Source organism: Metschnikowia bicuspidata (assembly GCF_001664035.1).
Source record: "Metschnikowia bicuspidata var. bicuspidata NRRL YB-4993 chromosome Unknown METBIscaffold_4, whole genome shotgun sequence".
Lineage (NCBI taxonomy): Eukaryota > Fungi > Ascomycota > Pichiomycetes > Serinales > Metschnikowiaceae > Metschnikowia > Metschnikowia bicuspidata.
The window spans coordinates 1490665-1505215 of NW_017387734.1; the positions used below are offsets into that span (position 1 = coordinate 1490665).

At 51.4% G+C, this 14551-nt stretch overlaps 4 protein-coding genes across 4 annotated transcripts; 3 read left to right on the forward strand and 1 right to left on the reverse strand.

Moving 5' to 3' along the window:
• Nucleotides 1-509: 509 nt before the first annotated feature.
• On the forward strand, nt 510-2048 carry METBIDRAFT_12644 (uncharacterized protein; the record flags this gene model as incomplete). Its single annotated transcript, XM_018854249.1, has 1 exon — nt 510-2048. One exon carries the CDS (start codon nt 510-512, stop codon nt 2046-2048), a length of 1539 nt encoding a protein of 512 aa, XP_018711207.1.
• Nucleotides 2049-6190: 4142 nt separating this feature from the next.
• On the forward strand, nt 6191-8011 carry PDE2 (3',5'-cyclic-nucleotide phosphodiesterase; the record flags this gene model as incomplete). The annotated part of the gene is made up of 1 exon (XM_018857759.1): nt 6191-8011. One exon carries the CDS (start codon nt 6191-6193, stop codon nt 8009-8011), a length of 1821 nt encoding a protein of 606 aa, XP_018711208.1.
• A 1670-nt stretch (nt 8012-9681) lies between these two features.
• On the forward strand, nt 9682-11924 carry METBIDRAFT_71879 (uncharacterized protein; the record flags this gene model as incomplete). Its single annotated transcript, XM_018858400.1, has 2 exons — nt 9682-10417; nt 10583-11924. Exons 1-2 carry the CDS (start codon nt 10092-10094, stop codon nt 11922-11924), a joined length of 1668 nt encoding a protein of 555 aa, XP_018711209.1. The 5' UTR covers nt 9682-10091.
• Nucleotides 11925-12177: 253 nt separating this feature from the next.
• YKT6 (palmitoyltransferase) lies at nt 12178-12777 on the reverse strand (the record flags this gene model as incomplete). Its single annotated transcript, XM_018857709.1, has 1 exon — nt 12178-12777. The coding sequence occupies one exon, from the start codon at nt 12775-12777 to the stop codon at nt 12178-12180; it is 600 nt and encodes a 199-aa protein (XP_018711210.1).
• Between the last annotated feature and the right edge of the window lie 1774 nt (nt 12778-14551).

Here is a 14551-nt window from a genome sequence, read left to right on the forward strand (position 1 = left end):
CATCAATACATCAATCAATACATCATCAATACATAATCGATACATAGCCAATAATCGATACAAAATCAATACAAAATCAATACAAGATCAATACATCATCAATACATCATCAATACATCATCAATACATCATCAATACATAATCAATACATAATCAACACATAATCAACACATAATCAACACATAATCAATACATAATCAATACATAATCAATACATAATCAATCCAGAATTAATCCAAAATTAATCCAAAATCAATCCAAAATAAACACTGCGAAATCAACATGTCAACTGGTTCTTCCCCGGATCCGCGCGCACAGTCCATGCCTGACAGATCATGAACCCCATTTCCGTCAGTCATATACTAGGCCGTGTGCACTGGAAGCGCCACGCCACATAAATACGTACATAGCCGGTGTTTGTATACTGGTGCTAATTGCAGACCCAGAGGCCTGCTCTAGATATAGAAATCGCCACACTACCGGCAGCTTCTTGCGTCCGTCCAGCCACCATGAACAGACACAACTCGGGGCCGCGGACGCCGGCGGCAACAACGCGACATGGCAGTTTTCTGGCAGGTCCGAAAACGCCCGGGTCGAAAGACAGGATACAGGCCCGGCCGGCAACGGCCACGGGAAGCAGGAGCACGGATTCTTTGAGTAGCAGCACACCTCTTCGACGACCCGGGCTTAATCGGACGCCCGGCAGCTCGCCACAATTGGCACGAAACGGGCATCTGCGGCATGGCAGCGTGGGGGCCAAGAGTGACGCAGATGAGCTGGGGAATGAATCGGGTCATTTGAGAAACGGTTCGGGTTACTTGAGAAACGGTTCGGGCCACTTGAGAAAGGATCCGGTTGACTGGAGGAAAGCGTCAGCTGGGTTGAGAAAAGACTCAGCTGAGTTTGGAAAGGGTTCAGGTGACTTGAGACATCGTTCAGGTGATCTGAGACGTAATTCAGGTGACTTGCGAAAAGATACAGGTGACTTGAGAAATCGTTCAGCCGACTTAGAAACTACAGCTGACCTTAGAAATGTTTCAGCCGACTTCGCAAAAGGTTTAGGAGACTTGAGAAAAGATACAACTGACTTGAGACATGGTTCAGGAGACCTGAGAAAAGATACAGCTGGCCTTAGAAATGCTTCAGCCGACTTGAGAAATGCTTCCGCCAACTCAAAAGGTTCAGCCGACTTGGTAAAAGATACAGGCACCGCTTCCAGCAATGGCTCACACGAATACCCCCGAAGCGGCGCCGACCCAGCAGCCAGCCCCGCCACCGACAACGTGCTGATGCAAAAACGCTTGGTGGAGCAGTTCTACAAAATGGACGCCAAGATCACGCCGCCCCGTGCGGTGTTTGGCGGCCCGTTGCCCGACCCCCGCCTGGCAGATTACCCCCACGACGTGCCGCTACGCGTCAGTGGAAATCGGGGCACGGCCATGCCCCAAACAGGCAGTGCCGCCAGCGCTAGCGCCATGGCCCTCCGGCCCTTTGATGACGGAGCCTTGGCCCCGACCGGCTGTGTGGACTTGCTCCTCAACATCGACAGCCGGCACGTGGAATATGAGCTTGGCCAGGCCAGCGCCATGTTGGCCCACGGCGTCGCCTCGCTCGAGCCGACGCCGCGGTTTGCCGAGCCCGTGCCCAGCGGCCAGCAGCAGCTCTGGGAGCTTCAGCAGCACTTGCAAGGCATGCAGGCGCGGGTCGATGAAATCTCCGCCCAGTTGGGCAAAACCGTCGCGGACGCCAAGACCGTGTACCACGAGCAGACGCGGCGCAGCATGGCCAAGGTGGCCAAGTTGCGCGGGCTCTTGGCCGGCTTGGCGGCGCGTGTGGATGCGGCCAAGACCAAGATGGCCAGCAGCAGGCAATTGTTGGACACGCACGTGGCGGACAAGATTGCGGTTTTGGAGCTTGTGTCGCGGCGCTTTGAGGCGTACGACCTCCGCGTGCGCCAGCGCCGCGTGCGGTACTTGATGGTGGCGCTGGCGCTGGCGGCGCTTTTGCTCGCGGCGTACATGGCCGTGGGCGGCCCTGAGGGAGGATAGGTTTGGGTGGTGGAAGGGGTGTTGAAGAAATGGGGTGATTGAGAGAAGGGGGTGTTGAAGGAATGACGTGTTGAAGGAACGGGCTGTTGAAGGAACGGGCTGTTTGGGAGAGGGAAAACTGAAGACATGCACTGAGGTGATGGGGCATGAGAAGATTGCAGAAACTCTGGAAGCATGGCTAACCCCCGCAGTCTTTGGAAGTGTCGGTTGCTAGACTCACCAGAGGGGGGCTTGGGGATCGGAAGGGGGTGCCATTCTGGAACCACTCTTGGAGATGGTCTGCTGGGTGAATCCCAGAGAGCCCTTTGGGAAAGACTGGTCTGAGAGGTGAACTGAGAAATGAGTCTGACGGGCGCAAGGGCGAATCTGGCTCAAGGGTCTTGGGGGCTGTTGCGAATGGTGACTCTGAAAGACGCATCCAACAGACGGATCCAGGAGAATATCATGGTGGGCGAATCAAAGAATATGCAAAGAAATGCATCCAGGTGATCTCAATGAACATCCGAAGAGCCCAACCCGAGAGATTAACCGAACAAATACCCAAAGCGGTGAACCCGACAGACCAGCTGAAGAAGCTTCCGAGGAATATCAAACATCCTTGGCTGTCATATTCGGAAGATTCAAACTGAAAAACAAAGCTGGCACTGAAGGAGCCTGGCATTCAATCTGAGAAGCTGTCCCCGGACGAACCAAGACTTCTGAGCCGCGCCTGCACATCTCACATCACCAGTGGTCCCGCTCTGTTCTTTGGGATGAAACCGGCACTGTGCGGATCCGGGGTATCCATAATGCGCTGACAATAGCTCTCCTGCCGAATCAGGCGCAATTTCATCTTGCGTGTCTGGTTGAAATTCAGGACGTTTCGATCCGACAGGCAATGTCTCTGCAGTGCCCATGCTTGACATTTGACATTCGAACTGTGTTCTGATCTCGGGAATGATGATACTCCCACTATTCCTCGTACGGTCCATTCTTCCACCTGGCTAATCCGTGCGTATGCTGCAGCAATTGCGATGGGCCTTTCACCCTGTTCCCATTGTCCATGTCATCACTCAATCATACCAGTATCTCCGCGGATCCTACATGTGCATGTTGCAGTCGGCATCCTCCCTCTCATTCATTCAAGAACTGGCTTCAAACTAAAGGCGAGATGGATGGACCGTTGTCTTGGTGAAACCCTCAAAACTCCAAAAAGGCTCTCTCGCGAGGTATTAGAAGCCCTTCAAAGGCCGGGCTTCTAATCAGCGGCAATCTTCAACGAAGTCTCTGTAAACCGGCCCTCATTCTACGCGAGCTTAGCGACTTGGCCAGTTCCACCCGTTGCTCTGCTATGCGTTGTTGTCAGTACCAAAGGTGGGTTCACGATAGATAGCGAGAAGAAGAAAAGACTAGCTTCTCCTCGCTAGAGCGTTGACAAAGAAGACTCGGCCGTCTACTTGATTACTTGACTAATTCAAAAGCTGGTTTCAACGCAAGGCTGGAAAACTGAAGCAGAGACACTGGGTCTTGGAGCTTGAGCCTAAGATATAGTGTGCCAAGCCTTTCTTGCAGAAACGGCGCAAAAGGTGAGACCACCTCAAGAGCTTATTTGGCTCTGATGGAGAGATTTCTTGAGCCAAATCTTTACCAAACTTTATTGGGAAGATCATATGGATACCCGTGCCGTATTCCTGGCAGGTGAAGGCAGGACTCCCGGTCAATATCTTGCGACTTTCCACGGACCAAGTACATTCAATTTGCGAGAGCTTACGACGAGCGCACATGCTGATTCGCCTATGATGGCCTTCTTGAAGCTGGCGATCCAAGTCACAACGGTGAAACCTTATTAATTGCTTGGGTGAGAGTTAAGCTTTCGGTCCAAACAGCATTCTAGCCATTGCAAATTGCCTAATTTCTAAAAAACGCCAGTGCAGTCTATTTCTGGGCCGGGTACTTTTGACCGGCGGGGAGGCAGAGTAACGCCAATTTTGCATTTTTTTGCTCATTTGCACTTCAGCAATGAGAAAAGATTCCATGCTTTTGAGAATTGATACACATGTGCGCTTTTCTATGACACGTACTATCTCGTCTTTTTGGCACAATAATCCAAACTAAACTCGAGTGGGTGTTTTCCTTTGATTTTATTTCCGCGGATCCCAGTTGCCAAGATTACAGTGGGTCAATTCCACATAGATTACACAGCGCACATACTGTAATTGTGATAGAGCACGTTCTGCATCAGCGGCCCCACCCCAATTAAGTTCTGATATCATATACTACGAGTGAACTGGACCGGGGGCTTTGCAGAGAACAAACACAACTATTGTCCGCAATAGATGATCGAATCTAGACCCGGGGCTCTGGGTGCCTCTGTAAGGCTTCTTCTCCACAAGGGTAAATTCATGCAACGAAGCCGTAAATAGCCCATATGGAAGAAGCTGCCGAAGAGGTAAAGCAGGAGATCTCAGGAAAAAAAAAAAAAGGACTGGATGGAAGTGGGCTCTGCATTCGCGATAAGTGTCAGTTCAATTAAGTATAGCGCGGGGAATCTCCGTCTCCAGCCCGTGTGGAGAATCAGAGGAAAAAAAACACTCCCCCACCAGGTGGTCCTAAAATCCGAATTCGGACGAATTCTGGAGTGATGCATTTTTCTATTTCTCGGTGGTCCAAGCTACAGAGATTGAAAAGTCGGGGGAACGTGAAAAAGATTATGACCAGCTTTCGAGCAATGCCGAGAATTTACCCGTCAAGCAGATCGCGGCCCGCATGCTTGCATTGTTTGAGGCCGGGCTTCTCATGGACCTTGTATTGTTCGGCCAAGTCGAACAATGAACAGAGTCAACTGGGCAAAAACTTGTTACCACAAAACACGCGAACTGATTGGGCGAGTCGAAACCATCCCCTAATTGTAGAAGACAAACAAGAAAAAAACCCGAGAAACACGAAAGTTAGCAACTTAGATAGAGAGAGGCCCAGAAAACCAAAACAACTCTATTGATAAGACGGTTTAGACCTCAGCCCCATGAGCAAACACATGCTGGAGTGCCCCTAATATCCCACAAATACACGGGAAAATTCAAAGCCGATTTGCAGTCCCGCCAGCCGTTTTCCGGCGGGCCAACTTAGTGATTTCCACTTTGCTGCTTTATTATGTTTCAGGCACTCTATGAAAACGAAAGCAGCCTGCCCACGTGACCACGGCCTGGGGTTCGGCACGCCAAAAAAGAAATACCCGAGCAAGCGTCGTGAATTGCTTTTTCCCGTCGTCTGTGTGCAGGGCGCAATGTGTTTTTGCGCTCCAGCGAAGAGGCAGTCAGCCGGCTCGATCTGCAGTTGCCGGAACAAGTCTTTTTTGCTCTCAAACAAGGCACCGCCAACTTTCGTCGTCTTTCTTTTTAGCTTGTTTGTGCTTTTCCTTACCAAGCGGGGAACAAAAACAACAACCGATTGGGCGCTAATCACGTGCCAGCAGAGTCTGAGAGATTGGTGGTCGTTCCCCTTTATTCAGCAGTCTATTGTCCCCACAGATATTTGAGCCGATCTCTGAGCCTTCGTCTTGGTTGGAACTCCCCCCTAAAAAAGGAGTAGGACTTTTTCTGGCCACACGACCGTGCTTGTGTTATTTATTTCTTTGTTCTTTGTTGAACACTGATATCTACCGAGTGTGGGTAATTAAAACCCATTGGCAAGCAGGACACGGTCCATCACGTGTTTGTACAAACAGCATTAACCATCGACCACGTGAGCCCGGTTTTGAAGAGACAAAACCCAGCCGCTAATCTTCTGTATAGAAGGTGCATTTGTGAGCTTTCTATCTGTGGACCGTCCTATACTGAACCGCCGACGCCATAGCCGCCAGACAGCTTGCTCCTTGGCTCTCGACGCAAAGATTTTCGGGACATAGCTCCATTTCCACTCCTTGTGACTTTATATCCTTCGGATTTCACGACATTCGGATTTAAGGATCGGTTCAATACTGTTGATCGTTGCCGGACCTTCATACGCTAGTTAAAGGGACCGTAAGTGATCGAACATCTGCCCCAGGATCTCTGACCTAGCATATCAGTCCTTGTGTCTGCTGACCCCTGACCTTCAAATTTCTGGATCCACTGTCGTCAAGCCTCGTCTTTGAGCCCACCCAGATCCACCCCACACACTCTGCCATGGCCGAGGTCTTTTACGTGTCGCCGGAACACACGTACCATGCGCCGCACGTGATCCGTGCCTCCAAAACAAGGCACCTCACCGCTTTGGCTCCTTTGCTCAAAACGTTCTTCAAAAGAGCCAACGACGAGCACGACGTCAACAACGTCACAGTGGTAGTGTTGCATGTGGCAGCGCCATTCTCTGCATCGCCTCAATCACTGACATTCTCCGAACTAGATTCGCTTCCGTTTGTCGATCGCGCGCTTCTTCTTCGGTACTTCTTCAGCCACATGAACTTGATCGTAGTGTCTACGGACGATATGCGTCGTGAAGCAGCTGTTTCCGAGCTCAACAAGGCCATCACCAAAATCGAAGGCCTCTTGAAAAACCGTATTTCTCGTGTCGCTACGTGGACTGGTACCGGCACTAACATCAACGACGTATACGCAGCTAAGGCCTCCGGCGAACAAGTTCAGATATCAGAGATCGTGGCCACAATGTCGTTCCTCGTGCACCACCACGCCAACATGTCATGTGCCACCCAGCAGCATGTGGAGGCGCTCAAGAACGTGGTGTTGCGGTCCATTGACTTCTCGCTGTTGTTGCAGAGTCATTCTGAGACCCGGCGCCGCCAGCTCTGCCACATCGTGGGCCACTGGTCGTTTCCGGCACACGAGCTTTCTTACGACGACTTGGTGTATTGCGTGTATTTGATGTTGGCTTATGCGCTAGGTCACGTGCACGGGCATGTCAGCCATTCTGCCTCCACCTTCCCCCATCTCGACTTCCCCGGCCTTGAAATCCCCACGCCCAACGAACTTTTGGCCATGGTGTTCATGGTCAGGGACACCTACAAAAGCGGCAACTCGTTCCACAACTTCCGCCACGCGGTGGACGTGCTCCAGGCGTGCTTCCACTTTCTAATTCGGCTCAAGTGCTTGCCCGAGTTCGAGCAGCTCGAGCTCGACCCGCGGGCCCTGGGGTCCGAATTCCAGTTGCCAGAAACCAAGACCTATGCATCTCCGGAACTCGTGGCCCGGCCTGCATCTGTGTCCGAATCGGCTGTGAAGGCCGCTTCTGGAAACGCGCCTGTGCCCCTTTTAAATTCCTTGCAAAGCCTTGGTCTCATGATTGCCGCATTGGGCCACGACGTGGGCCACCCTGGTGTGACCAACGCATACATGATCAAACACGCGTCGCCAACTTCGCAGCTCTTTGGCGACCGCTCGGTCTTGGAACTGTTTCACGCATCTGTTTTTGTTAATAAGATCCTCAACATCAACTGGCCGAGTCTCTTGGCCGCAGAGTCTAGTCCCCAGCCCAACGAGTCGCTCGCACTCAAGGATCTCATTATCAACAGCATTCTTGCCACCGACATGGCCGAGCACTTCGAGTACGTCAGCAAGCTCAAGATGTTGGAGCTCAGTTCGGCCGAGCAGACCAGCGACAAAGTCAAATTGATCTGCTCCTTGCTCATCAAATGCGCCGATATCTCCAATGTCACTCGGCCACTCCGTGTGTCGTCACAGTGGGCGCTGGTACTTTCACATGAGTTCTCGGAAGTGGAGGTTCTCGAGCGGGCCGTCCAGAACGACCCTACAAAAGTCGCGGACGCGGTATACCCGCAGTTACCCTATTCTTTGGATGACATACTTGAGACCTACCCTGGCATACACAAGGGCCAGATTTTCTTCATCCAGACTTTTGCCGAGGGCTTGTTCAGGAGTATAGCGGAGCACTTCCCTGGCTTGCAATACACATCGGAGATTATGGAGGAGAACAAGCAGTTCTGGTTAGACAGGGCAGAGGAGATCAGGGCCGAGGGCAGCAGCGCTTAGAAAACTAAAGTGCAGCAGTCAGGATTTGGCTCTCTCCCAATTGCATTTTGAATTTTTACATATCATAACCAAGGCACACTTCAAGGGTTTGCGTGTCTAACTTTGCATTGGCACCGTGGTGTCGTTTTTATATATATTAATAGATCAAGGCTTGTTATTGGTGCGTATTGCATATCGTATAGACATAGCCCTGGGTAAAGCACTCAGTTTTTTCGGGTGAGAGGCGAGTATTTACTGTATAGCTATTTTCTGTGGATGAGAATGTGGCAACTATAGCAGATCGTGGATGTTCAATTATGAGATTCCCGACAGAGAGAGTGATTCTCAAAGGTGACGAATAAATACGCGGCTCACAGGGATACTAGAGTCCTTCATGGCGTGAATTTCTATGGGTGCATTAGATAGACCCGGAATGCTTTTCTCGGTGCTTTTCAAACTGGACAGAACAAAGAGACCTAGATGAGCGCTTTTGTTTCATGCAATCGAAATCAATCAAACCGTAACACACGTCTGTATAATCTTATGATACTGCGAAACATCAAGTCAAGACTCCGACATCAATTCCCAGAAGATTGAGGGAGTAATGACTGAAATACTGCCGTAATCATAGAGCTACAATAGAGAAAACAAAACGAACGGAGTGGGAAATTTTTGAACAACCTTAATAGCTTTCATCGATATTCAAAAGTGGCTAGAATATAGCTTTCTTTCCACATACATGCCGTCCAAATCATTCATCTCTGATCAGCTTAAAACATGTCATAATGAGAGACGAGACCTAGGCTCCAGACCTCAACTTACCGATGAAACATCAATCGCAGTCCAAAGATGAACTTTCTGCTTTGAATTTGTTACGTGGGGTGAATTCTTATGATTCTGTATAAACAGTTTCAATCTGTCCATGCACGTTTACGTGGTCCCTCAACAAGAGCCAGAACTAAACTACTGAAACTATGGGTAAAAAATAACAAAAGCCAGAACACCCGAAACTCTGCTGCCCCGCAAAGAACGACATTTGTTTAAAATTCTTCTTGTCTTTTCACAGTATACAACTAAGTTTCGAAAACACATTCATTAATTAATACCATCAATCCTGCTGCCCCTTAACAGCTAAACCTCGGGCAGCGAGCCGCTGTCACTATGACAAAAATAACACTTTATTGAACTAGCTCCAGTTCCTTGCATAAAGTAGAGTTCAATTGGCAAAGCTCAGAAATTCATACGTGCCCATTTATTGTTTTGGCCGCTCCGCGTGCAATAAAGCTTGTGGAGCCAGACAAATAATTGTCACTGGAGTGCCAACATACCGAGATAAAGCAAAGCGGGCCACCAAAACCATAGCAGATCAGAAATCCCTATGAAATCACAGGAAATCAAAAATGTCCATACAGATCATGTTGATTCGGGTGCCCTGCATCGAATCGTGTAAATCTGATTTACGTCCTCGACCTACTATATCGGAAACATAAAACCCTAACCCGTACCCCATCCGCACCATCCGGCGAAAAACTAGACACCCATCCCGCGCACCGCATCGGCGTAATCCTGCACATGAAGTGTGTTTCCCAGCGCATCGCCATGACCGGTGTCACGTGACGGTCGCGCCGGCACCTGGCGCGGTGCGCATCAGTGCCCGTTTTTCTCACCTTTTTCTTCCTGCCATCTATCCCCAGAATTAGGTGAAAGGACATTGATTGTTCCGCCACTGCTGATCCGGGCTCCTCTATAGGCTGAGTATTCTTGCTTAATCTAACATATCCCAGCGGCTCTGTTGCTTGGTGCGTGAAAACAAACATTACTTTTTTTTTGGCTCTGTGGCATACGACATTTTAGACGCCGAGACATTTTCAGGCACTGCTGGAATAGTGAGGCCCAACGAAAAAGCGCAACTGCCTATAATCGCCAGGCACCGAAATATCCTTGATTCTGGAAACTAGGGATATTGATCTGCGTCGCCAGCAAAAAAAAAAAAGAGAGACAATCCAAGCGTGGTCACAAAGTGAACACTAGCGTGGATCCGAGACAACCCGACCGAGGACCGCTCCCCCCGCACTCATCGTTTCTTTTGAGGAACTTCGCCATGGACGCAGGTGCGGACTACATGGGCGAGAAGTTTTCCGCCAGACTGATCATCTTTTCGCCGCTGCCTGTGGAGACCCAGGCTGCCAACGTTGCTTTTTCCGGTTCTACGGGCATGCCTGAGAACTACCACGTGCAACGGAATCAAAGCGTCGGCTACAACTTGCAACAGGAGTTCGAGGCTCTCAAGGCCGACTTGGACTTGGATTTGAGCTACTCCAACGAGACCGAGGCCGCCCCGGAGACGTCCTCGGCACACGAGGCCGTGAGCGAGCCGCCGTCTGCCCACGCTTCGCTGGCCCTGTCTAACGGCAACTCCGCCAGCGCGTCGACGAGTCCCCCGGGCTCTGTGGCCAGTGGGCCTGGCTCTGGAAATGGCCCCCGGGCGGGCCGCGTGTTGTCCGGCGGGCCAAGCCTCTTGGCTCCCTCAGCAAGCTCGCCGTACGCAATGAACAACCACGCCCACCTCAACGGCCAACCCCACATGGGCAGCCACAACCCGTTGCAGGAACCGTTGATGCGGGACCCCTCGGGCGGGCCTGCTCATGGCGGGCCCGGGCTCCAGGCATTGCTCATGAGCAAGAACGCTGGGTTTGCATCGCTGCTCGGCACGTTGCCAAGCAGGCCGCAGTCCGTGAACGATTTCTCGTCGATCTTGCCGCGACTGCTGGGCCAGCCCTTCCTGCGTATGCAGCCGCTGCAGCCCGGCCACTTTTACCTGGACATGTTGGCGCACACGAGCTGGATCGAGAACTTGAGCCCGCTGGAGATCATGACCATGCTCGACTACTGGTGCAACAACCTACCCTTCGACATTTTGCTCACAATGAAGTCCCGCTTGCACAACCACTTGTCCCTGGGCATGCAGCCACCCGCGGTGTTTGGAAAGCCTGACGCCTACTCGCAATACCTGGCGGACTTTGTCGCCGACATGGACTCCTTGTCCTTCAGCGACGCTCCCAGAGCCCAGGCGGCCTCTGCCGCCGAGAACCAGCAGGCGTCTCTTTTGCAGCCAAAGCCCAAGGCCAACTCGAAGTTCCACAGCCACTTGTTTGCCGATAGCAAGGTGCAGCGGCCCAAGCTGGCGGACCCATCGTTGCACAACAGAGTGACCCCGGGCCAGCCGCAGACACACCCGGGCCAGCCGCAGACACACCCGGGCCAGCCGCAGACACACCATGGCGAGCGCACGCGCTCGCCCACCTCGCATTTGTACGAAAAGACCAGCTTTTTGCAGCTCGCGGCCGCATCCCACCTGCCGCACTCGTATGGCCACGGACAACAGCATGTCCCGAGCACTGCGGATGAGGGTTTCGATCAATCGGCTGCGCACAAGCTCGGGGCACTCGCGACGATCAATTCTCGCGTAGCTTTGGACTTTAACCGCAAGGTGTTCCAGCATGCGGGCCCCAGCCGCGGTCACACCGCGGCGGCGTACGAGGAATCGCTCAACAGACAGAACAACTCGTCCTCCGTGCCTGCAAACACACAGAAGTACTCCGTGGCGGCGATGGCCGCTGTACCCGGTGCGGCCAAGCCCGGCAAGAAGGAGCCTGAGTTCCCTGTCAAACCGAAGCTGTCCGCGCCATCGACGCCCGTGTCCAACAACTCATCCATGCCCGCGGAAATCGTGAACCAGGAGTTGTTGAACAATATCCCTGCGTGGTTGAAGTTGTTGCGCTTGCATAAGTACACCGACTACCTTAAGGACATGTACTGGGCGGATTTGGTGGAGTTGACGGACGGGGACTTGGAGGACTTGGGCGTGAAGGCGTTGGGCGCGCGCAGAAAGTTGCTCAAGGCGTTTGAGGCAGTGAAGCTCTCCAAGGCGTAAGCCCGTGCGCACGCAAGCAGACTGACAGGAAGCGGCCGCTGGCCGGGTATTTGATATATCTGGCGGGGTTTTGCGCGGCCTTGAAACAAAAACAGACAACACGTACTTACTATTATAGACACGAGTGCACGACCGAATGACTGGACAGACACGCCTCAAAAGAGTATTATATTAAGTGGTACGCTCCGCGTATAAACTGTGCCGTTGCCCAAAACCCTTCGGCTCACCCACGAGGCTAGACTGTCGCCTTCGTCTACACAATGACACAACAGGAGTTGGTCTTCTTCGCCTGCTTGTAAAACATGCGCGATGACAGCGACAACGCCTCAGACTTGTCCACCAAGGAGTCGAGCTTCTCGCCCCTCTGCAACACGCTTTCTATCGTCTTGTGCAACACAATCTTGGTTTCGTCCAACTCCTGCTGCACCTTCATGATGGAGTCCGCCTGGCTCGGGTCCTGATACTTTTTCAAGTACACAGCCAACTGATCATATTGCAAGGAGGCACTGGGCTCGGTTACGGCATTCCACTGGCTCGCCGGGTGCAAAGATAAGTACTCCTCCAAGATCTTGTTGATGAGCGTGTATGCCGGCCTGACGGGATACTCCTTGTCCGTGATCACCACGCACGACAAGCCTTCCGAACGTGTGTATGTGTGACCTACATAGTTGCCCTCCTCGATACTTTGCCTTTGGCCGGCGGGTGTTCTTTGTGACACGGTCTCAGAGAAAAAGGTCATGAATTGAGCCACGGACGAGCGCTCGAAAAACGAGAACTGCGAGAGATCGCTGGCCGAAGACAACTCGATGGCCTTGTCGCCGATTTTCAATATGCCGATGTAGTAGATTTTCATGATTTGTGGTGGAGATGTGGAAGAAAAAGAGATGTTGTTAATCGAGGTGTGGCCTTGCGAGCCCGGCTGAAGGCTGGTTGCTGGGGCGTGGTCACGTGACACGAGCGCACGAGTGTTTGGTGGCGGGGCCTGCTGGGAGGCACGGATTTCACGCCATTTTGGCGTGCCCTTTGGTTTTCGGCGCCATTTGGGTTCCCGATACGGCTGCCTTTAGCCTTGTGCAGCATTGCCGTTTATGTGATCTAGCTGGCAATTTCGTCTTGGTGGGGCACGGCGCGGACTGTGTGCAGGACGGGTTGTTTCCTTCAGGCCCACGTACTGATCTGGGTCCTTGAAGTATGACGAATCCCGGATTTTTCTGGGTCTTTCTTTGATTCCGAGTTTTCCTTCCACTGACGCCTCGCGTATCTAGAGGGTTTGAAAAAAGTATCATGTGCTTTTGCTTTCGGGCCAGTATACTCTTGCCGTGTTCTGAAAGATACCCCGCGATCAATGCGACTGCCAGTTTGGGAGGTGATCCGGTGCTGAGTTCTCAAATGTTTTGATGCTGGAATCTCAAATGTTTTGGTACTGAATTGTCAAATGTTTTGGTTCTGAAATCTCAGGTATTTCGGTGCTGAAGTCTGACGATGTTCCGATGCTGAATTCTCAAATGCCAGCAGTTGCCGAAGTGCGTCACCATGATTGATTTATTACATCATCTCCGTAACTAGTGGCTGGATTCTGGCGACACTGGATCAAGCCAAAAACAATTCCAGGCGATTTTCCACGTTTTTAAAAAGTGGCGTTAAATTTATTTGCCGATGGCTTTTATGTGGAACCATGCTAATACTTGTGGCCGAATTTGGGTTTGGCTGAGGCGTACAGTAGCAAGGCCTCTTTCCAATATATGCCATTTTCTCCATCCATTGATAACACCAGCCGAAATCGACTTTCCTTGTATTGCCAAGAGAAAAAAGTCGCAGTACCAGTAGTTATCTTCTGAAGTATTGCCAACTCCAGACAATAAAAAATGCCAACTCCAGACAATAAAATAGGCTCGTGTGCCGGCTCCCCACTATGGACGGTCCTTTCGCTTAAGTCACGTGCCGCGTTTGTGGCTGCGAAAGATGCTCGCGTGCTAAAAAGCACACCCAACTCTTTGTGTCTTTTCTAGCCATTCGACCAATTCCCAGCACTGTGTTCTGCCAGAAACAGTACCATGTTCATCTACATCATCATATGTTTTTTCGTCACCTACCTAGCGATTTTGTGATAGTCCGCTGTAGCCAAGACGCAATCATACCAAATGAGACCCTACCAAATGAGATCACACCAAATGAGACCCTACCAAATGAGACCCTACCAAATGAGACCCTACCAAATGAGACCCTACCAAATGAGACCCTACGATCCAGAGTGGCTCTCCCGTGTATCTATTTTTAGGATAAATACATGACATTTAAATCAACAGCTGTCTTTTTTGTAGAACCATGCCACGCTATGGGTGTGGTCGGGGCCTGCTGCTTGGGGGCACGGCCTATTTAATGCAGTCACGTGATGCGAAGGCATGAGCTGGTTCCGACTTGAACCTAATAAATGCCTGTCACGGAAGCCAAGCGGTTCACTTTGAGATGGTACAGCTCGGGGCTGCTGCAGAAATGCGGGTGTGCGGGGTTGTGTTTCCTGGTCCAATCGATGCACCTTTGGCCGACCTACTCATTATAGAATGAGATGATAAATTCTGGTAATATTAGAGGAAAGCGAGGATTTGCGGTTTCCGTGTGATGCCATG